Source organism: Bombina bombina, chromosome 2 (genome assembly GCF_027579735.1).
Source record: "Bombina bombina isolate aBomBom1 chromosome 2, aBomBom1.pri, whole genome shotgun sequence".
Lineage (NCBI taxonomy): Eukaryota > Metazoa > Chordata > Amphibia > Anura > Bombinatoridae > Bombina > Bombina bombina.
The window spans coordinates 837,428,724-837,452,970 of NC_069500.1; the positions used below are offsets into that span (position 1 = coordinate 837,428,724).

Genomic DNA, 24,247 nt, shown 5'->3' on the forward strand with positions numbered 1-24,247 from the left:
AAGTACATTAAAGGGTTTAGTAAAACTGAGGCTGTGGGTATTTTACATAAAATGGAAAATTCAAGAACAAGGGGTCATGAGCTCAAGCTAAAGGGTAGTAGATTCAGAAGTAATTTGAGGAAGCACTTCTTTACAGAAAGAGTGATTGATTTATGGAATAAACTTCCTCAAGAGGTAGTAGCAACAAACACTGTGGGGGACTTTAAAAATGCATGGGACAAGCATAGGGCTATCCTACGAACTAGATAAGTTTATACTGTTAGGTAAGGTCGGGCAGACTTGCTGGGCCTATGGCTCTTATCTGCCGTCAATATCTATGTTTCTATCTTTCTAAGTTCTTACATAAATTATGTTTTCTTTCATGTAATTAGCAAGAGTCCATGAGCTAGTGACGTATGGGATAATGAATACCCAAGATGTGGATCTTCCACGCAAGAGTCACTAGAGAGGGAGGGATAAAATAAAGACAGCCAATTCCACTGAAAAATAATCCACACCCAAAACAAAGTTTAAATCTTATAATGAAAAAAACTGAAATTATAAGCAGAAGAATCAAACTGAAACAGCTGCCTGAAGTACTTTTCTACCAAAAACTGCTTCAGAAGAAGAAAACACATCAAAATGGTAGAATTTAGTAAAAGTATGCAAAGAAGACCAAGTTGCTGCTTTGCAAATCTGATCAACCGAAGCTTCATTCTTAAATGCCCAGGAAGTAGACACACCTAGTCGAATGAGCTGAAATCCTTTGAGGCGGAGTTCTACCCGACTCAACATAAGCATGATGAATCAAAGACTTTAACCAAGATGCCAAAGAAATGGCAGAAGCCTTCTGACCTTTCCTAGAACCAGAAAAGAAAACAAATAGACTAGAAGTCTTTCTGAAATCTTTAGTAGCTTCAACATAATATTTCAAAGCTCTAACTACATCCAAAGAATGCAACGATCTTTCCTTAGAGTTCTTAGGATTAGGACACAATGAAGGAACCACAATTTCTCTACTAATGTTGTTAGAATTCACAACCTTAAGTAAAAATTTAAATGAAGTTCGCAACACCGCCTTATCCTGATGAAAAATCAGAAAAGGAGACTCACAAGAAAGAGCAGATAATTCAGAAACTCTTCTAGCAGAAGAGATGGCCAAAAGAAACAAAACTTTCCAAGAAAGTAATTTAATATCCAGCGAATGCATAGGTTCAAACGGAGGAGCTTGTAAAGCCCCCAGAACCAAATTCAAACTCCAAGGAGGAGAAATTGACTTAATAACAACAGGTTTTATATGAACCAAAGCCTGTACAAAACAATGAATATCAGGAAGACTAGCAATCTTTCTGCGAAAAAGAACAGAAAGAGCAGAGATTTGTCCTTTCAAGGAACTTGCAGACAAACCCTTATCCAAACCATCCTGAAGAAACTGTAAAATTCTAGGAATTCTAAAAGAATGCCAAGAAAAATGATGAGAAGAACACCAAGAAATGTAAGTCTTCCAGACTCGATAATATATCCTCCTAGATACAGATTTACGAGCCTGTAACATAGTATTAATTACGGAGTCAGAAAAACCTCTATGACTGAGAATCAAGCGTTCAATCTCCATACCTTCAAATTTAAGGATTTGAGATCCTGATGGAAAAAAGGACCTTGCGATAGAAGGTCTGGTCTTAACGGAAGAGTCCACGGTTGGCAAGTAGCCATCCGAACAAGATCCGCATACCAAAACCTGTGAGGCCATGCTGGAGCCACCAGCAGAACAAACGAATGCTCCTTTAGAATCTTGGAAATTACTCTTGGAGGAAGAACTAGAGGCGGAAAGATATAAGCAGGATGATACTTCCAAGGAAGTGACAATGCATCCACTGCTTCCGCCTGAGGATCCCTGGATCTGGACAGATACCTGGGAAGCTTCTTGTTTAGATGAGAAGCCATCAGATCTATTTCTGGAAGTCCCCACATTTGAACAATCTGAAGAAATACCTCTGGGTGAAGAGACCATTCGCCCGGATGTAACGTTTGGCGACTGAGATAATCCGCTTCCCAATTGTCTATACCTGGGATATGAACCGCAGAAATTAGACAGGAGCTGGATTCCGCCCATACAAGTATTCGAGAGACTTCTTTCATCGCCAGAGGACTGCGAGTCCCTCCTTGATGATTGACATATGCCACGGTTGTGACATTGTCCGTCTGGAAACAAATGAACGACTCTCTCTTTAGAAGAGGCCACGACTGAAGAGCTCTGAAAATTGCACGGAGTTCCAAAATGTTGATTGGTAATCTCACCTCCTGAGATTCCCAAACCCCTTGTGCTGTCAGAGACCCCCATACAGCTCCCCAACCTGTCAGACTTGCATCTGTTGAGATCACAGTCCAGGTTGGAAGAACAAAAGAAGCCCCCTGAACTAAACGATGGTGGTCTGTCCACCACGTCAGAGAGTGTCTTACAATCGGTTTTAAAGATATTAATTGAGATATCTTTGTATAATCCCTGCACCACTGGTTCAGCATACAGAGCTGAAGAGGTCGCATGTGAAAACGAGCAAAGGGGATCGCGTCCGATGCAGCAGTCATAAGACCTAGAATTTCCATGCATAAGGCTACCGAAGGGAATGATTGAGACTGAAGGTTTCGACAAGCTGAAACCAATTTCAGACGTCTCTTGTCCGTCAGGGACAGAGTCATGGACACTGAATCTATCTGGAAACCTAAAAAGGTTACCCTTGTCTGAGGAATCAACGAACTCTTTGGTAAATTGATCCTCCAACCATGTTCTCGATGAAACGATACAAGTCGATTCGTATGAGATTCTGCTAAATGTGAAGACTGAGCAAGTACCAAGATATCGTCCAAATAAGGAAATACCACAATACCCTGTTCTCTGATTACAGATAGAAGGGCACTGAGAACCTTTGTAAAAATCCTTGGAGCTGTTGCTAGGCCAAACGGCAGAGCCACAAACTGGTAATGCTTGTCTAGGAAAGAGAATCTCAGAAACTGATAGTGATCTGAATGAATCGGAATATGCAGATATGCATCTTGTAAATCTATTGTGGACATATAATGCCCTTGCTGAACAAAAGGCAGAATAGTCCTTATAGTTACCATTTTGAATGTTGGTATCCTTACATAACGATTCAATATTTTTAAATCCAAAACTGGTCGGAAGGAATTCTCCTTCTTTGGTACAATGAAGAGATTTGAGTAAAACCCCAGCCCCTGTTCCAGAACTGGAACTGGCATAATTACTCCAGCCAACTCTAGATCTGAAACACATTTCAGAAATGCTTGAGCCTTCACTGGATTTATTGGGACACGGGAAAGAAAAAATCTTCTTGCAGGAGGCCTTATCTTGAAGCCTATTCTGTACCCTTGTGAAACAATGTTCTGAATCCAAAGATTGTGAATCGAATTGATCCAAATCTCTTTGAAAAATCGTAATCTGCCCCCTACCAGCTGGGCTGGAATGAGGGCCGCACCTTCATGTGGACTTGGGAGCTGGCTTTGGCTTTCTAAAAGGCTTGGATTTATTCCAGACTGGAGATGGTTTCCAAACTGATACCGCTCCTGTAGGGGAAGGATCAGGCTTTTGTTCCTTATTGTGACGAAAGGAACGAAAACGATTAGCAGACCTAAATTTACCTTTAGATTTTTTATCCTGTGGTAAAAAAGTTCCTTTTCCCCCAGTAACAGTTGAAATAATAGAATCCAACTGTGAACCAAACAATTTATTACCCTGGAAAGAGAGGGAAAGCAACGTTGACTTAGAAGACATATCAGCATTCCAAGTTTTAAGCCATAAAGCTCTTCTAGCTAAAATAGCTAAAGACATATACCTGACATCAACCCTAATGATATCAAAGATGGCATCACAAATAAAATTATTAGCATGTTGAAGAAGATTAACAATGCTATGAGTATTATGATCTGTTACTTGTTGTGCTAAAGCTTCCAACCAGAAAGTTGAAGCTGCAGCAAACATCCGCTAAAGATATAGCAGGTCTAAGAAGATTACCTGAAGATAAGTAAGCTTTTCTTAGAAAGGATTCAATTTTCCTATCTAAAGGATCCTTAAAGGAAGTACTATCTGCCGTAGGAATAGTAGTACGTTTAGCAAGAGTAGAGATAGCCCCATCAACCTTAGGGATTTTGTCCCAAAACTCTAATCTGTCAGATGGCACAGGATATAATTGCTTAAACCGTTTAGAAGGAGTAAATGAATTACCCAAATTATTCCATTCCCTGGAAATTACTTCAGAAATAGCATCAGGGACGGGAAAAACCTCTGGAATAACTACAGGAGGTTTAAAAACCGTATTCCAAACTTTTAGATTTAGTATCAAGAGGACCAGATTCCTCTATTTCTAATGCAATTAAGACTTCTTTAAGCAAAGAACGAATAAATTCCATTTTAAATAAATATGAAGATTTATCAGTATCAACCTCTGAAACAGAATCCTCTGAACCAGAAGAATCATTATCAGAATGATGATGTTCATTTAAAAATTCATCTGAAAAATGAGAAGTTTTAAAAGACCTTTTACGTTTACTAGAAGGAGGAATAACAGACATAGCCTTCTTAATAGATTTAGAAACAAAATCTCTTATGTTAACAGGAACACCCTGAATATTAGATGTTGATGGAACAGCAACAGGTAATGGAACATTACTAAAGGAAATATTATCTGCATTAACAAGTTTGTCAAGACATTCATTACAAACAACAGCTGGAGGAACAGTTACCACAAGTTTACAACAAATACACTTAACTTTGGCAGATCCAGCATCAGGCAGCAATTTTCCAGAAGTATCTTCTGAATCAGGGTCAATCTGAGACATCTTGCAATATGTAATAGAAAAAACAACATATAAAGCAAAATTGATCAAATTCCTTAAAAGACAGTTTCAGGAATGGGAAAAAATGCCAATGAACAAGCTTCTAGCAAGCAGAAGCAAATAAACAATGAAACTTAAATAATGTGGAGACAATAATGACGCCCATATTTTTTAGCGCCAAAAAAGACGCCCACATTATTTGGCGCCTAAATGCTTTAAGCGCAAAAATTACGCCACATCTGGTGACGCCGACATTTTTGGCGCAAAAACGTAAAAAAAATGACACAACTTCCGGCGACAAGAATGACGCCGGAAATGACAAAGAAAATTTTTTTGCGCCAAAAAAGTCAGCGCCAAGAATGACGCAATAAAATGAAGCATTTTCAGCCCCCGCGAGCCTAACAGCCCACGGGTAAGAAAAATAGATTATTCATATGCATTATCCCAAATAATGAAACTGACTGTCTGAAATAAGGAATGTTGAACATGCTGATTCAAGGCAAATAAATGTTTAAACACATATATTTAGAACTTTATATAAAAGTGCCCAACCATAGCTTAGAGTGTCACAAAAATAAGACTTACTTACCCCAGGACACTCATCTACATGTAGTAGAAAGCCAAACCAGTACTGAAACGAGAATCAGTAGAGGTAATGGTATATATAAGAGTATATCGTCGATCTGAAAAGGGAGGTAAGAGATGAATCTCTACGACCGATAACAGAGAACCTATGAAATAGACCCCGTAGAAGGAGATCATTGAATTCAAATAGGCAATACTCTCTTCACATCCCTCTGACATTCACTGCACACTGAGAGGAAAACCGGGCTCCAGCCTGCTGCGAAGCGCATATCAACGAGAATCTAGCACAAACTTACTTCACCCACCTCCATGGGAGGCAAAGTTTGTAAAACTGATTTGTGGGTGTGGTGAGGGGTGTATTTATAGGCATTTGAGGTTTGGGAAACTTTGCCCCTCCTGGTAGGAATGTATATCCCATACGTCACTAGCTCATGGACTCTTGCTAATTACATGAAAGAAATGATTGGTAGTGATCAATATTCATATATGTACCTTTGTAGGTGTTCTGTAAAAGAAGGCTAAAGGAGATAGTGTATATATTTTTGCATATATTTTGACACTGCTTTCATATTGTTTTTTAGGACATGTAATTTTTAAATATATTTGTATAACCGTTGAAAGAGGAAAAATATTACAAACAAAAATATGTCCTGCATCTCTATGTATGAATTTATCTTTGTTACTGACTGTTACCTTTCATAGTGAGTATTGTTGTAGTCCTTTGCAGGTAAAATAAACACAGTTTCTATTTTGTTACAGAGAGGAGCATAGTTAACCTGTTACATAAGGTGATAAAGGGTTAAAATCCATTTAAGGGTGTCACTGAGTATGAGGGTCAAGTGATCGAAATTGAACCAATGAGTAACTAGCTAAGGGTATATATTTTAATTGCACATACGGTTTTAAATTATGTCTATGGTTAAGGCTATGGCCGAAACATGTCAGACCATACCTTTTCCTAAAGCTGTTTGATACATTTTGGTTTATTCTCTTTTTAATGGATGTTAAATAAATACAGACTTTTATAGAAGAAAGTGTTTGCCGGCTTATTCCTAACAAATATATATACCTACACACACACAGTGGATATAAAAAGTCTACACACCCCTGTTTAAAATGTCATGTTTCTGTGATGTAAAAAAATGAGACAAAGATAAATCATTTCAGAACTTTTCCACCTTTAACTGTGACCTATAAACTGTACAGCTCAATTGCAAAACAAACTAAAATCTTTAGAAATATAAAAACTACAATGATATGGTTGCATAAGTGTGCACACCCTTAAACTAATACTTTGTTGAAGCACCCTTTGATTTTATTACAGCACTCAGTCTTTTTGGGTATGAGTTTTTCAGCATGGCACATCTTGACTTGGCAAGATTTGCCCACTCTTCTTTGCAAAAACACTCCAAATCTGTCAGATTGTGAGGGCATCTCTTGTGCACAGCCCACTTAAGATCACCCCACAGATTTTCGATTGGATTCAGGTCTGGGCTCTGGCTGGGCCATTCCAAAACTTTAATCTTCTTCTAGTGAAGCCATTCCTTTGTTGATTTGGAATGTATACTTTGGGTCGTCATGCAGAAAGATGAAGTTCCTCTTCATGTTCAGCTTTCTAGCAGAAGCCTGAAGGTTTAGTGCCAATATTGTCTGGAATTTGAACTGTTCATAATTCCCTCTACCTTGACTAAGGCCCCAGTTGCAGCTGAAGGAAAAACAGACCCAACGCATGATGCTGCCACCAAAATGCTTCAGTTCTTTTGGTTATATGCATGTGTTGTTTTTGCGCTGAACATATCTTTTGGAATTATGGCAAAAAGTTTAATCTTGGTTTCATCAAACCAGAAACACCCTTTTGCAATATGCTTTTGGGAGACTTCAGATGTGTTTTTTGCAAAATTTAGCTGGGCTTGGATGTTTTTTTTTTCGTAAGCAAAGGCTTCCGTCTTGCCACTCTACCCCATAGCCCAGACATATGAAGAATACGGGCGATTGTTGTCACATGCCACCACACAGCCAGTACGATAATATTAATGATATAGATAATGAGATAGTAATTCTATTAAAAAGTAACTAATTTAGACCTAGATTTGGAGTTTTGGCGTTAGCCGTGAAAACCAGCGTTAGAGGCTCCTAAACGCTGGTTTTTATTTAATTTATTTATTGCTAGTGTAGTTGTTAGGTTTAATTGTAACTTAGGTTAGGAATTTATTTTACAGGTAAATTTTGTAATTATTTTAACTAGGTAGCTATTAAATAGTTCTTAACTATTTAATAGCTATTGTACCTGGTTAAAATAATTACAAAGTTGCCTGTAAAAAATTAAATATTAATCCTAAAATAGCTACAATGTAATTATAATTTATATTGTAGCTATATTAGGATTTATTTTACAGGTAAGTATTTAGCTTTAAATAGGAATTATTTATTTAATAAGAGTTAATTAATTTTGTTAGATTAAAATTATATTTAACTTAGGGGGGTGTTAGTGTTAGGGTTAGTCTTAGCTTTAGGGGTTAATACATTTATTAGAATAGCGGTGAGCTCCCGGTCGGCAGATTAGGGGTTAATACTATTTATTATAGGGTTAGTGAGGGCGGATTAGGGGTTAATAACTTATTATAGGGGTTAATAAGTGTAGGCAGGTGGAGGCGACGTTGTGGGGAGCAGATTAGGGGGTTAATAAATATAATATAGGGGTCGGCGGTGTTTAGGGGCAGCAGATTAAGGGTACATAGGGATAATGTAAGTAGCGGCGGTTTACGGAGCGGCAGATTAGGGGTTAATAAGTGTAAGGTTAGGGATTGTTTAGACTCGGGGTACATGTTAGAGTGTTAGGTGCAGACGTTAGGAAGTGTTTACGCATAGCAAACAATGGGGCTGCGTTAGGAGCTGAACGCGGCTTTTTTGCAGGTGTTAGGTTTTTTTTTCAGCTCATCGAGAGTTGAAGCTGCGTTAAATATGCTCTACGCTCCCTTTTTTGGAGCCTAACGCAGCCTTTATGTGGACTCTCAATACCAGAGTTTATTTTTATGGTAGCGGCCAGAAAAAAGACGGCGTTAGCTACCGGGGTCCTTACCGAACAAAACTCTAAATCTAAGCGTTAGATTCCCAGAAGATAGATCATCAATCTCCTAAACAGTAGACAGTGGTTGCAGTCAGTGAGTGCACGTATTTTTTGTTTTTATAATATTTTTCCTCTAATTTTAAATAGTTAATTTTATATTTACATTACCATTGCCCTTAATACCAGTTTTGCAGTCCAGTAGTGTACCATAACACAAATCATTTTTAATAAATAATCAAAAAAGATTCTTATTATATTAGTTTATGTTCCACTTCCCAAATAAGTTATATTGGTTTAAATAATATGCAAGTGCAAATAAAGTAATATTTTTTTTTTTTTATTTAAAAAAATAAATAAAACTCTAATAATTGTTTATTGTAGTCTCAGCCTCTGCAATTATGCAAGTCAGATTGTTTTTTATGATTAATGCTAGGCTAGTGCTGCAACAATAAAAAATCATTAATGGTTAATGCATTTTGGTGCGCAAAAATATCAAAATTAGCATGATGCTTAAATGTGCAAGCAATGCATTCTTTGTGTCAAGTCTGCAATGCCCTATTAACTGTCCATGTGCATTGTGGAGCCACAAAATAGCAGCCTAAGTAAGCCTAACCAATTGTGTTTAAGAAAAAAAAAAATAGCTAAGCTAATAAAATATAAGTCAATTTAATTTCAAATGATGCTTCGGATGGCATGCAATGCTTGCTAAAGCTCTATTGCTCTTGAACACAAAAAAAAAATAATTAAATGTAGAAAAAAAGTGTTTTTTTTACTTTTATGTCCCTTCCCCAGTCCATTACTGTTTGACTGTGTTGTTGACAACAATGAACAAACCACAACACAGTCAGAAACAGTAATGGACTGGGAGGGACATCAAAGTAAAGAAACAAAACACTTTTTTATACATTCAAATTTTCATTCATTTATTTTGGCTTTCCAAAAAGTAGAACTTGTCTCCCTCCCCACCACTTCCCTTATACTAAAATATTTTATGTTCATTGTTCAACCAAACGCAAATACCTGCCTGACAGTGCCTGTGTGTTGTCTACTCAAGTTCACCGAAGTCAGCCAAACAGCTGTGGTTCCAGATTGCATCCTGTTTCTTCCTTCTACAAACAGCAAGGTCATCCACACATCCTGAATCCTGTTTCTCTATTCTACAACAGCAAGTTCGTCCACACATCCTGCATCCTGTTTCTTCTTCACAAACAGCTAAGGTCATCCAAACATCCTGCAGCCTGTTTCTTCTTCTACAACAGCAAGTTCATCCACACATCCTGCAGCCTGTTTCTTCTTCTACAACAGCAAGGTCATCCACACATCCTGCAGCCTGTTTCTTCTTCTACAACAGCAAGGTCATCCACACATCCTGCAGCCTGTTTCTTCCTACAACAGCAAGGTCATCCACACATCCTGCAGCCTGTTTCTTCTTCTACAACAGCAAGGTCATCCACACATCCTGCAGCCTGTTTCTTCTTCTACAACAGCAAGGTCATCCACACATCCTGCAGCCTGTTTCTTCTACAACAGCAAGGTCATCCACATCCTAGTGCAGCCTGTTTCTTCTTCTACAACAGCAAAGTCATCCTGCAGGTGCACTGCAACTCTGAAAGGCTCTGTCTTCTACAACAGCAAGGTCAGCTATTCAGCCAGTGTCTTCTACAACAGAAAGGTCAGTCATCCAAAGCCAGTGTTTTCTACAATAGCAAGGTCAGCTATTCAGCCAGTGTCTTCTACAACAGAAAGGTCAGTCATCCAAAGCCAGTGTTTTCTACAACAGCAAGGTCAGTCCTCCAGAGCCAATGTATTCTACGACTGCAAGGTCAGTCTCCTCCAGTGAAATCCAGTGTTGCCTCCGTCTAAATAAACATGAATATGAGCAACCCCATTGTTGTCGTCTTTAAAGTTTATATTTAAATCATTTCAAGTGTATAAGCCTGTGGTCTCTTGTCTCTTCTCAATCAAGGTGACTGCATCATCATTAAGTTAAGCAAGCACATGTATATTCTATAGTCTAGACCAAGTACAAGCCTGTGGTCTCTTGCCTCTAGTCTCAATCCAGGTGATGTCACTGCATCATCAAGTCCATTGTTGTATTCTTTCTTTATATTCAAGTGCAGCTAGCCTGTGTTCTCTTCAATCAAGGTGACTGCATCATCAATCCCATTGTTGTCTTTCTATTCAAGTGCAGCAAGCCACTGTGTTCTCTACTTATCTTCAATCAAGGTGCCTGCATCATAGAACTATCAGCCTATTTTTTTCTTCTTTAAAGTGCAGCAAGCCTGTGTTCTCTCTTCAATCAAGGTGACTGCTTAATCAAGCCCATTGTTGTCTTCTTTATATTCAAGTGCAGCTAGCCTGTGTTCTCTCTTCAATCAAGGTGACTGCTTAATCAAGCCCATCGTTGTCTTCTTTATATTCAAGTGCAGCTAGCCTGTGTTCTCTCTTCAATCAAGGTGACTGCTTAATCAAGCGAGCCCATTGTTGTCGTCTTTATATTCAAGTGCAGAAAGCCAGTGTTCTCTACTTCTCTTCAATCAAGGTGACTGCATCATAGCACTAAGTATATCAGCCTATTTTTTTCTTCTTTAAAGTGCAGCAAGGCTGTGTTCTCTCTTCAATCAAGGTGCACTGACTGCTTAATCAAGCCCATTGTGGTCTTCTTTATATTCAAGTGCAGCTACCCTGTTTTCTCTTCAATCAAGGTGACTGCATCATCAATCCCATTGTTGTCTTTCTATTCAAGTGCAGCAAGCCACTGTGTTCTCTACTTCTCTTCAATCAAGGTGCCTGCATCATAGCACTATCAGCCTATGTTTTTCTTTGTTAAAGTGCAGCAAGCCTGTGTTCTCTCTTCAATCAAGGTGACAGCTTAATCAAGCCCATCATTGTCTTCTTTATATTCAAGTGCAGCTAGCCTGTTTTCTCTCTTCAATCAAGGTGACTGCATCATATAGCACATTGTTGTCCTCTCTTTATATTCAAGACTTTCAAGTGCCTGTGGTCTCTTGTCTTAATTGCAACAGAAGCATATCATCCATTCTTTAATTATTAATCAAAATCAATTGTGTGATTCTAATCAAAAATCTTTAAGAAGCTTTTTTAAGACTGCTTCCGCTGCGTCATCTCTGCAACTTGAAGAAGCTATACTAGCATCATCAGAGCTAAGCTAACTACATTATCAAGGCCATTCAATAGTTCTCTGTCTTTGTATTCAAGTGCAAGACTGTGGTCTAGTCTATTTGTGCCACGGTTGCCAGTGACACCTGACCCTACTGATATTGGCAGTGTATGCGGTAGTATAATCTCCTCATATTTTTTGTGCCAGCTGGTATTGTGATTGTGTGCGTGGTACATAAAATTTAAGATGAGTTCTGAAGAGCTGTCCATGTCCAACAATAACGACGATGATGATGAAAATGATGTTGAAGTTGAAGTTGCTACAGAATTGTTGGTGCCAAAGAAAAATTCAACATCACTTGTTTGGGAATATTTTGGATTCAGAAAAGAGGATGAGAAGCAGAACCAAGTAATCTGCAAAACTTGTGAACGAGTGTTGCAGCAAAACGAAGTAACACATCAAACCTGTTTCAGCACCGTAACCCTTTAAGGACACAGCTTTCAGTTTGCTCAATTGTTTTATGACGGAAAAATTCTGTCATATGTCCTTAAGAGGTTAAACAGCGGCATAAGGAAATCTTTGAACGATGTATGGCAAAAAAAACCCTGGTAGAGAAAAGACAACACAAACAAGCTGTGAATCTAAAGTTGAGCAGCAGCAATTAATCATAAAGGCATTTCCAAACAGCACCATATGGGAAGACCTCAAAAAGGCATAGAGAAATAACCAACGCTATTGCATATTATTATATGCAAAGACATGGTGCCTGCATACACAGTTAGTAAAGAAGGCTTCAAAAGAATGATACACACTCGACAAGAGATACCAAATGCCATCGCGCAATTACTTCTCATTAGTTGCAATCCCAGAAAGGTATGCAAAATGCAAAGCTATAGTTGAATCTGAGATAAATCAATTGAAATACTATGCAACAACAACAGATATGTGGTCAAGCCGAACAATGGAGCCATATATGAGTTTAACCGTGCACTTCATCAATGATGATTTTGAGATCAAAAGTCTATGTTTGCAAACATCATACTTTCCTTCTGACCACACTGGAGAGAATGTAGCGCAAGGTTTGAGAGAAGCTTTGGCCTCATGGGGACTCTGTGAGGATCAACAAGTATCAATACCCACAGACAATGGCACCAACATCGTCAAGGCTGTTGCTCTGAATAAATGGAGAAGACTACAGTGTTTTGGGCACAGGTTCCATTTTGCAATTGAAAATGCAGTGAAAGATGAGCCTCGCATTTCTAGAGCCACAGGCTTATGCAAGAAAATGGTTTGCCATTTCTCACACAGCTGGAAAAAGGTGGCATTAACTCAAGCCCAGGAAGAACTTCAACTGCCAAAGCATTCACTTATAACAGAGTGCCCAACAAGGTGGAGCTCAAGACAAAAGATGATAGAGATAGTTTTAGAGCAACAGAGAGCATTGACTCAAGTTCTCTCTGCAGACAGAAAAACCAGACATCTGGTTCCACAATGGCAGGAAACTGATGTTCTTGAATCTGTGAGTAAGGGACTGGGGCAAGGTCAAGATTTTACTGATACCCTTTCTGGAGAAAACTACGTCAGTGTATCATATGTTAAACCAGTTCTGCATCTATTAAACACAAAGATACTGGCTCTGGAGGAAGAGGATTCTGACCTGAAATCCCAAATTCTTGAATATATGAATAGAAATTATGAAGATACTCAAGATCTGCTAGATATGGCATCATTCCTTGATCTACGATTCAAGACAACCTACATAAATGCACATTAAATTACAAGCATCAAGGCCAGGGTGATGTCTGATATGGCCATTGTGTCTGAGCACGAGCAGCAAGTTGTGCAGAAGGCAAGTCAAGCAATCAGCAGTCCACCATGCAAAGTTATAGATGTAGAAGAAGAAACAGTGCAAGCACCTGCAGCAGATGGTCCTCCTCCTGCAAAGAAATCAAGAAAGTCTTTAGGAAGTTTTTTCAAGACTGAGTCCGCTGCGCCATATCTGCAACTTGAAGAAGCCATAGCATCAGAGCTGAACAGCTACCTGCTTTCTCCCTCCATTGATAGTGAGAAAATCCTCTGCAATGGTGGAAACTACATCAGATTAACTTTCCAAAATTGAGCAAGCTAGAACAAAAATATCTTTGTGTTCCTGCAACTAGTTCACCATCAGAGAGGGTGTTTAGTACAGGAGGAAATGTGGTGACCTGTCAACGTTCATGCTTGAAGCCAGAAATGGTACATATGTTGTTTTTTTAGCCAAAAACCTAACCCACTAAAAACACTAGTAATGCTTAAAATAAAAAATGGTACTACAGTACTACTGTAGCTGTACTGTCCTAGTCAGATGTTGGTTTTTGTATCCAAAAATCACCTAACCTATCTAAAGTCTAAAAACCATGCAATTTTTAAATGTTATAATATATTTTATTTATGTTATTCTCTTGTTATTACATATATTACTAAATTATTTACTATTACAAAAAATCATTACAATTCCTTCATGGGCCCTGCTTTTACAAGCTGTATGTTATAGTTGCACTTAACTTGTCACTCACTATGACAAAAAAACAACATTATGATGTTGTGAGCTCAAATACTTAGTTATTCACATTTCTCTTCTGTGTGAAAATGCACATGCACTTTGTGCACTGACTGTATTCTGGCTGTATTGATGGCCAATGCCATAACCAGGGCAGGCCAGCTTCCAAATTCCAATGTTTTTCTATTGTATTCTCTGTTTTAATCTTGAATAATGTTTGTACTCTTACTGTACTATGCTGCAGTGCTGCTGCTATTAGTTGATGCATGGATGTTAAAAACAGGTTGCAGGATTTACCTTGTTAATGCCACATCCCTCATGTTTTCCTGGATAGTAGTCACTCAGCTAAATGACTAACACATGAAGCAGTGTGCGTTGTACTAAGTACTACCTTATTGTGCAATTAGAAACACAAATCAGTGCTGCACAGTACGCACTTTGCAAGTGTCTCCATCCATGTAGTTGTACACTTCTTCAGATGTTACTCATACCACAGATAGACTGACTGGCCAAGAAAAAATGGACAATGTGTTGTGATAATAACTGTCCAGCTAATTTAATTTCAATTTGCTGTTGTGTGTGTTGAGTTTACTTATTTGTAATGTATTATGTATTGTAGTTGTACTCTAACTACCCATGTTGTAAGTGTTCTGTACTACAGCTAGAGCTGTAAAAATTGATGTAATGACAGACTGCAGGATGTAAGGATTGCCCTTGTCAATGCCACATCCCCTATGTTTTCCTGGACAGTGGACAGTCACTCAGCTAAATAACTAACACATGCATCAGTGTGCATTGTAATAGCTTTACTGTACTTAGAATTTAGAAACAGAACACACATCATGCTGCTGCACACTTAGCAGGTTTCTCCATGCATGCAATGCATACACTGTTTCATATGTTACTTATACCACAGCTAGACTGACTGCCCAGTGCCCAAGAAAACAAAGGACAATGTGGTAAGAACTGGACAACTATTTTCATTTCAATTAGCTGTGTGTGTGTTGAGTTCAGTTGTTTGTATTATGTATTGTACTAGTTACTCTAACTATAAATGGTGTTCTACTTCTTACTGTGTTCTGTACTACAGCTATAGCTGTAAAAATTAATGTAATATGACAGGCTGCAGGATGTCAGGATTGACTTTGTCAATGTCACATTCCCCATGTTTTCATGGACAGTCACTCAGCTAAATGACTAACACATGCAGCAGCGTGCTGCATTGTACTACCGTTACTTAGAAACACAAATCATGCAGCTGGAGCTGGATAGTCCTCAGTCAGCACTTTTCAGGTTTCTTTCTACATGCTGCACACTCTGCTTCATATGTTATTCTTACCACAGGTAGACTGACTGCCCAAGAAAACATGGGCAATGTGGCAAGAACTGGCCAGCTAATTTCATTTAAAGGGACACTGTACAAAAATTTTTCTTTTGTAATTCAGAAAGAGCATGCAATTTTAACCAACTTTCTAATTTACTCCTATTATCAATTGTTCTTCATTCTTTTGCTATCATTATTTGAAAAAGAAGGCATCTAAGCTTTTTTTGGTTTCAGTACTCTGTGACAGCACTTTTTTATTGGTGGATGAATTTATCCACCAATCAGCAAGGACAACCCAGGTTGTTCACCAAAAATGGGCCGGCATCTAAACTTACATTCTTGCATTTCAAATAAAGATACCAAGAGAATGAAGAAAATTTGATAATAGGAGTAAATTAGAAAGTTGCTTAAAATTCCATGCTCAATCTGAATCACGAAAGAAAAATTTTGGGTACAGTGTCCCTTTAAATTAGTTTTGTTTGTATGTGTTGAGTTAAATTGTTATGTACTACTACCTCCTGTATATAACTGTGTTGATATGTTCTACTTCTTAGTGGTCTTTTATATAGATCTACTACTACAGAATAGCTGTGACTAGTGTGTGATTGTATATAACAGGCTGCAGGATGTCAGGATTGACCTTGTCAATGCCACATTCCCTGGACAGTAACTCCTAAAATGAATAACACATGCAGCAGTGTGTGCATTCAATGTACTTACTTTACTGCACTTTATTTATATATACAGAACTTTACAAGTCATACTGATGTAAAGACAGCAATTTTTAGGTTTCTCCATGCTTACACTGCTTCATATGTTAATCATACCACTGTGTCCTCACTGTTAAAATGACTGTCCAATAAAACATGACAATGTTGTGTGAACTTGTGTCATAAGACCTAATAACTGGCTAGTGGCTACTATTTAATCACATCACAGGCAGCACATTTTATTGCAACTATTTTTTGTTTTGTATTTTTATGCTCACATAGTGTATTGGACATTGATAAACATGTACATTAAGATTCTGTAGTGTTAAATAAATTGTTTAATGCTAAATGAAGGTGTTATAATCATTTTTAATAAAATTGCGATTAAATCGCAATCACGTTTTTTTCCCAAAAAAATATAATCATTTTTTTTGGTCATATCGCCCAGCCCTAACACACACACACACACACACACATATAATATAATATATATATATACATATACACACACATACATACATACATACATACACATATATACACACATACACTTTCTTCTTTCTTATATGGAAAGAAACCTTGCCCTCTTTATGTAATCCTAAAATTATCTAAAAAAAATAAATAAAAATTCTCTCACTAGATATTTTAATTAAAATTATGAAGATAAAGATGTCTTCTGGAAGTAGGAGAATTAGCTACTGACAAAGATTCAACATAAACTGCTGCCACCAGTGACTTAGGAAATGAAAATGTTGCCAAACCCTCTGCAAATACAACCTTCATCCAACTTGGCCACTAGACAACCACTGTCCTTCCATGAAATTAATGAATGGATGATTTGGACTTATTTCAAGTCTAATGTGTAGATTTTTTTTAAGCTGCCTTATTGTGAAGTATAAGCCTTGGAGTTTTGCCGAAGACCGTTTGGAGAGGTGAAATAATTGTATAAGCTAAAGAATTAATATCCATGAGACTTGGAAGAGTAGGTCAATAATACAAATACACTGACATGTAGTTGTAGTGAGCGGAACCCAAACTTCACCCTCTCACAAAAAGCCAAAAAATAAGCAACATACAACCTGAGGTACAACAAGGGTGTATCGGAACACAGCTAGAAAATTTAGAGACAAAATAGGTGCACATTGCTGTTAAGGATCCAGAAAAAAAAACATGGAGAAGCACTTGACACATTCATTGCGTACTTCACTAGGAAAAAAATATCGTCCTGATGTTTGTAAAGCTAACAGATGGCTCTAAAGAAGAGGGTTACATTGCAAAATAAAGTTCTTGAAACAAACTTAGAAAGACACAGTTATAACAGAGGTCATCTGGTGGCCAGTCCCTTGCTTCAATGATAAACCATCCAGGAGTGTAGTGATTTAATCAATGTGGTTTTTGACTAAATTTATAGTAAAAGCAATAAAAAAATAAAAATAAATATTAGACATAAAATGATTTCTATACAGTAAAGACTCTGAAGGATTTATCCACTGCAAATAATTTCTCCAGGGAATAAACGATATTGGGTGGGATGAGACAAATGTCTACAAGCTAAAAACACCAGAATACATGGAAGGTATATGGAAGGTTCATCAAGTTACACAAAGTAATAATCCTCTCTTTCGTGATAGAACCTAAAAAATGTATCCCAAGAAAATAACACACATAGGGTTTGATTTATCAAGAAGGGCAGACAGGGGCGTGCATATTCGCCCCTGACCGCCCCAGCTCTCCTCTGGCGGGCAGCAAGCCACTGCCGGAATTTAACATTGCACACAAGTGCTTTTTTCAACTTCTAATACGAGCGCTACCCGACACACGCAAAGACCTTACTTCTAGCTTCAAGTTAGTGCAGAAGTCAGAACGTTAAATGCCGCCTCACTTGTAATCTCGCCCTAAATAGGTCCTGGGAGAACACTGCAAAGTCCCTATTACATTTGTGCTGACCTTCATGAGAAATAGTGGTTACTCCGTGTTTGTTGGTTATAGTTTTAACTTACAAAATTGAATATCTCACACACAGAGATAGTAGCAGTGGAGAGTGATAAGGATAAAAACATGTAGGTAACACAGTAGCAACCATTTATGCTTCTTACCAGTAGTATCAGCCACGTCATACTCCGAGCTCTTTAGAGGGATGTCACTGAGACTAGTTGTTGCTCCTTGAGACTGCAAAGGAATAAGATGCAACATAAACCACAAACTTAATGATTGAGTTTGGCTCATAAAAAGGAGCAAGAATCTATGTGTATACAGTAGGGATGGGCAAATGTTTCTAAAAATTCGAAATTTAAAACGAATTTTGATACATTCGTTCAAATTGAATTTCGAATGTTTATATAACATTCTATTTTCAAATTTTCGTTTTCGAATTTTTCAATAAAATTCGAAAATATTTGTTCAAATAATAGAATGTTTAGCTATGTATTCATTCAATTTCGAAATGTAATATTTGAATTCGAATGTGACATTCAACTGTGTTTAATAAATGTAATATTCGAATTTGAAATAGTATTTCTAGTCTAATACTGTGTTTTAAATGTGATATTCGATTTGAATGTGACATTCAAATTCAAAATAGTATTTCTAGTCTAATACTGCGTTTTATAAATGTAATATTCGAATTCGAATGTGACATTCGATTTGAATGTGACATTCGATTCGAATGTGACATTCGAAATAGTGTTTCTAGTCTACAATTGTGTTTTATAAATGTAATATTCGAGTTCGAATGTGATATTCGAATGTGACTTTCAAATTCGAATGTGACATTCAAATTCGAATGTGACATTCGAAAACTGTAAATAACATTTGAAAATTGAATTTTTAAGAATATTCGTTCTTAACATTCTATTATCAAACAAACAATTAATAAGTCTGGCACTTAAAGTCGTAGGATATATAGATAGATCTCAAAATTAATATACGTATTATCCCTATACACAAAAACCAAATTTCCTCTTAAAAATAAATTTCAACAATGAATTAATGCATAAACTGACACATTTTATTTCTAGATTATAATATGATATTTAAAATCACTTAAAATTCAATCGTTCCAACCACATTCACACTACAATATACAATTCAATAATAGCACATTTGATAGTAGAATAACAGTATGAATTAAAAGTAGCCAATTTCATAAAAAGTCTCCAAATTAATGGCACATATGTAGAAACGTTAAAAGTGTCCCGTGCTTGATTTTCCAGTGTAAAATATCTCTTTGTTTAAGAGTCTATAGCTCAGGGAATTCCCAATAATGGCCTGCTGAATAAGGCTATAAAAAGTGCTCCTTGTAAATTGGATATATTTCTAACTGTGAATGTTAGCACCTAACCTCTTCAGCAATTTCCAATGCACTTTGAAAAGGCGCTCTCTCCTTATATAAGAGCTCCGTGTCAAATAGTCTCAAGCGGCTGTCGGTAATAGCCCCCGATTAGGTAAACAGTTCAAGTATAACAAGGCAGCTTTCTCACCTTATATTAAGTTCTCATAAGCGCCATCAGCAGACTCCCAGTCGATGGGTAAAACAGTGAGGCTTTCTTACCTCTTAACCGTGTCTCTGTGTCAGTTTCGTTACCTGACTCGATTTATATATCCAATATACAAGGAGCACTTTTTATAGCCTTATTCAGCAGGCCATTATTGGGAATTCCCTGAGCTATAGACTCTTAAACAAAGAGATATTTTACACTGGAAAATCAAGCACGGGACACTTACTGTTTCTACATATGTGCCATTAAATTGGAGACTTTTTATGAAATTGGCTACTTTTAATTCATAGTTATTCTACTATCAAATGTGCTATTATTGAATTGTATATTGTAGTGTGAATGTGGTTGGAACGATTTAATTTTAAGTGATTTTAAATATCATATTATAATCTAGAAATAAAATTTGTCAGTTTATGCATTAATTCATTGTTGAAATTTATTTTTAAGAGGAAATTTGTTTTTTGTGTATAGGGATAATACGTATATTAATTTTGAGATCTATCTATATATCCTACGGCTTTAAGCGCTAGACTTATTAATTGTTTGTTTGATTTTCATTTGAACTACCTAGGGAGGAGGTAGTTATTCCAGTCAGGCATAGTAGGAGAGGTTTAGCGCTTGACCCTATTTTTTGTTTACAATTGCTTCCTTTTTTTCTTCCTAGAGGTGATAGCAGCAAAACCAGTATAGATATGGACATCTTTTCATATAGAGATAAACTCCTTTCTGAATTAACTAGTAGGGAATTTCAGAAACCTGAGGAGTGCATAAAACAAGCTGATGTTCTGAAACTAGTAGGGGAATTAGAAAAAGTATTAAACAGAGAATTAAGACAAAAAATTGAATTAATTTTTCTGGATAGATATTTAGAACAGAATATCATCCCAAGCGGTCTAAAATTAAAGAAAAGTTGGACATTTGTCTTGAGCGAATCTTTGCAGGATGATATCCTGAAAGAGGCATCTAGAGGACTAATTAAAGTCATTAAAAAATCCAGAAATTAAAGTATTGAACAAATTAATAATGAAATTTTGAATATTACGGATAAATTAGAAGTAATTAAGGAGGATCAAGTCCTCAAGGATAGGCAACAGGTGATCATTGAAAGAATAGAAAAAATAAAAAAAGATTATAACAACTAAATGCAAAAAATTTGAAAGAGATATCGCTGAGTCATCAAACGATCAGACAGAAGTGGAATTAGTGAATATGGAGGTTGAGCAAAATATACAAATAGTAGAGAATAATTCATGGGAACAGGATAGAAGAAGAAACAATTATCAGAATAGAGCTTATACTAATAGGACTAATGTAGAGAATAATGGGAACTATACAAATAGAAATTTTAGGAATAGGAATCAAGGATGGTGGAACTGCAATCGTGATAGACGTTATAACCATTAAGATAACCAATATAATTGGAATAATCATTTGAGGAAGGGAACATTATTGGGGGAACCATAATGGATATAGGAATGAAAAACAGGGGAACTTCTATAAAAATGGAAGTCAGAGTAATGCAATGTATAGGAAGGGAGATTACTATGAAAAAGAAGAAGGGGCCTATCAATATAAGGGAAGACCTTACCCACAGAGAAATAGAGAATATAATAGGTGGGATAATAGACGATTAGAGATACCCACCTTAAACCGTTTTACCCCTTTAAGTGATCTGAATAAACACCAACCAACCACTAGTAATAGTGTGAGTCAAATTGATTTAACAAAAGAGGAGAAGGTTTTTTTAGGTCAAGGTCCCCTAAGGGAGGGACATCTATTACCTCCAAAAAACACGAATGGACAAGGAAAGGAAGAAAGAGTACTAAGATCAAGAGAAAGAAAGAGACAAATAGAGGAGTTAGAGGAGGAAGGAGAAAAAGCAGAAGCCAAAACGACAGAAGTAGGAAAAAAGAAAATAGGTATTTTTAATCTTAGTGAAAAAGTACTAAGTAAAGAAGGAGAGGGTTTTAAATCTAGGATTGTCGTTTGCACCATCTAAAAATATGAACAAGTTCGAGACCCACATTAATGTGAGGAAATATGTAAGGAACTTAACCCTCAAACGTTTTTTTTCTAAAAAATCCTATTGAAAGATATGTTAATTTTGGTAGTACTGCCAAAGAAGTGGATAAATTTAAACATACTAATTTGAAATCTAAGTCCAACTTCTACCCTAAAAATGATAGAGGGAGTAACCTGGAAACATTTGAAAAAATGGTTCTAGCTGACTTAAGAAAAAGTGAGAGTAGGAAGAATAAATTTAAGAAAATTTAAACAGAAAGGACAGGGAGATATTAGAACAACTACAAAATAACAATGATATCACCATAAAAATGGCGGATAAAGGGGGAGGTCTTGTGATCTTAGACAGTAAAAGTTATAAGGAAGAAGCTGAAAGACTACTTAGTGACAAAAAAACCTATAGAAAATTAGAGATGGACCCAACAAAAAAAGTGTTTGACGAAATTAGAACGAATATTGGACAAAGGGAGAGAGTGAGGGATCTTGACAGAAAAAGAATATGTGTATATTAAACCACAGTACCCTAAGATCCCGATATTCTATTTCTTACCGAAAGTCCATAAAAGTCTAATTAATCCCCCCGGGAGACCTATAGTCTCAGGGATAGATTATATTACAGCCAATCTTTCTGAGTATGTGGACAAATTCTTGCAGAAGTACGTGGTTAATTTAGACTCCTATTTGAAAGATTCAACCAGTGTTCTGAGACTATTAAGAGAAATTAAATGGGAGGAAGGATTTTTGATGGCAACTTGCGATGTGTCATCGCTTTACACTAATATTAAACATGATCTAGGATTGGAAGCGGTGGAGAATTATCTGTCTAAGGATGTGGATATAGTGAAAGAACAGAGAGATTTCATAATAGATAGCATACGTTATATTTTGGAACATAACTACTTTTCTTTCGATGGTAGTTATTTTCTTCAAATTGAGGGGACAGCGATGGGCACGAGATTCGCACTGAGCTACGCAAACCTGTTTATGGGTGACTGGGAAAAGAGTTTTCTCCAGTATGCGGAGCTCTGTGCGAGTCTCGTGCTTTTTAAGAGATATATAGATGATATTCTTATCATTTGGCGTGGAAGTGAGGATACCCTTAAGGAACTATTTAATACTATGAATAATAATGATAGAGGCCTCACCTTTACTTATGAGATTAGTAAGAACTCTATAACTTTTTTAGATTTAGATATAATGGTTGTCAATGAGGAGTTTGTGACCAAAACCCATTTTAAACCCACTGACTAACAATTATATTCACGCCACTAGTTGCCATTATCAGAAGTGGATTGACAATATACCAGTTGGGCAATGTTTGAGGATTAGGAAGAATTGTTCAAGAATGATTGATTTCAATGACCAGGTAGCAGTGCTAGAAGACAGGTTTAAAGAAAGAGGATATAGGGAAAGTAATATCCAGAATGCTGTAACAAAAGCGAGAAACACAGATAGGAATAACCTTCTAGAATATAACAAGAAGGAAAATAGTGAAAAGGATGTGTTAGATGTTCTCTTCATTAATACATATAGTGATGATCATGGAGTAATGAAAAGGATTCTGAGGAAACACTGGCATCTAATAAAAAACGATCCAGTGATCGGAGACAAGTTGCCTTCGTACCCTAGGATAGTGTATAAAAAAACTGGAAACTTCAAATCACTATTGGCCCCTAGCGAATTTAGGAGAAAAAAGAAAAATACCACTAAGGAAATAGATCTAAAGGGAGAGGAGGTAAAGTTTTTTTTTCCATGCGCCACATGCAAAGCTTGCAGGTGTGGAATGAAAAAGAAGAATGTTTTGATCCCTGATACAAATAAAGAATATACCATTAAGGACACTATCAGATGCAGTAGCAGAGGGGTGGTCTACATGTTACAATGCTCTTGCCATCTGTTGTATATATGGGAGACGACCAGGATGCTTAGGGATCGGATAAGGGAACACTTATGGAATATAGAGAAGGGAAAGTTGGAGACCCACTTATACCAACATTTTAGAGATGTTCACAGAAATAATATAAAAGATCTCAAGTTTTGGGGCCTGTGTTTAGTACGGAAGGACTGGAAAGGAGGGAATTTTGAAAATAAACTTTTAAAGAGAGAAGCTGAGTTAATTTATAATTTTAATACCCTTTACCCCAAAGGTTTAATTTATTTAGAGTTGGAATTGGCCCCCTTTCTTTAAATTAATTGACCCAACCCTCTAACTTTTTTAAATTGATCTGCCTTCTTAAATATATGGTCCTTCTCTTATAAGATATATTCCCCATATCGTGATTTTTATTAATCTTATTAATTCTACTCATTTTAAATGATACTAATGAGAATGTTAGTCCCCTTGATGATGTAAAATTCCTATGTTAATTCCCATGAAATTTGATCTTAAAATTTGATTATATATTTTTTATATTTATACTCCTAAAGAATATTTTGATTGTTCTATGAATAAATGTGTGGAATATTGTAGTGCTTTTAGGATTTTTATGAATTTAAATATATTTATAGTTTTTATATTTGATATGACAGTAAAAAAGATATAAGTTTCCAAATAA

General features: G+C 36.7%; 1 protein-coding gene across 1 annotated transcript in view; it reads right to left on the reverse strand.

Moving 5' to 3' along the window:
- The window catches only part of MYDGF (myeloid derived growth factor), a 60,600-nt gene that overhangs the window by 26,788 nt on the left and 9,565 nt on the right, over positions 1–24,247 (reverse strand). Inside the window, exon 5 of the mRNA XM_053703163.1 lies at positions 18,270–18,342. Within this exon, the coding sequence (XP_053559138.1) occupies positions 18,270–18,342 (73 nt within the window). The remainder of the gene's footprint in view (positions 1–18,269; positions 18,343–24,247) is intronic.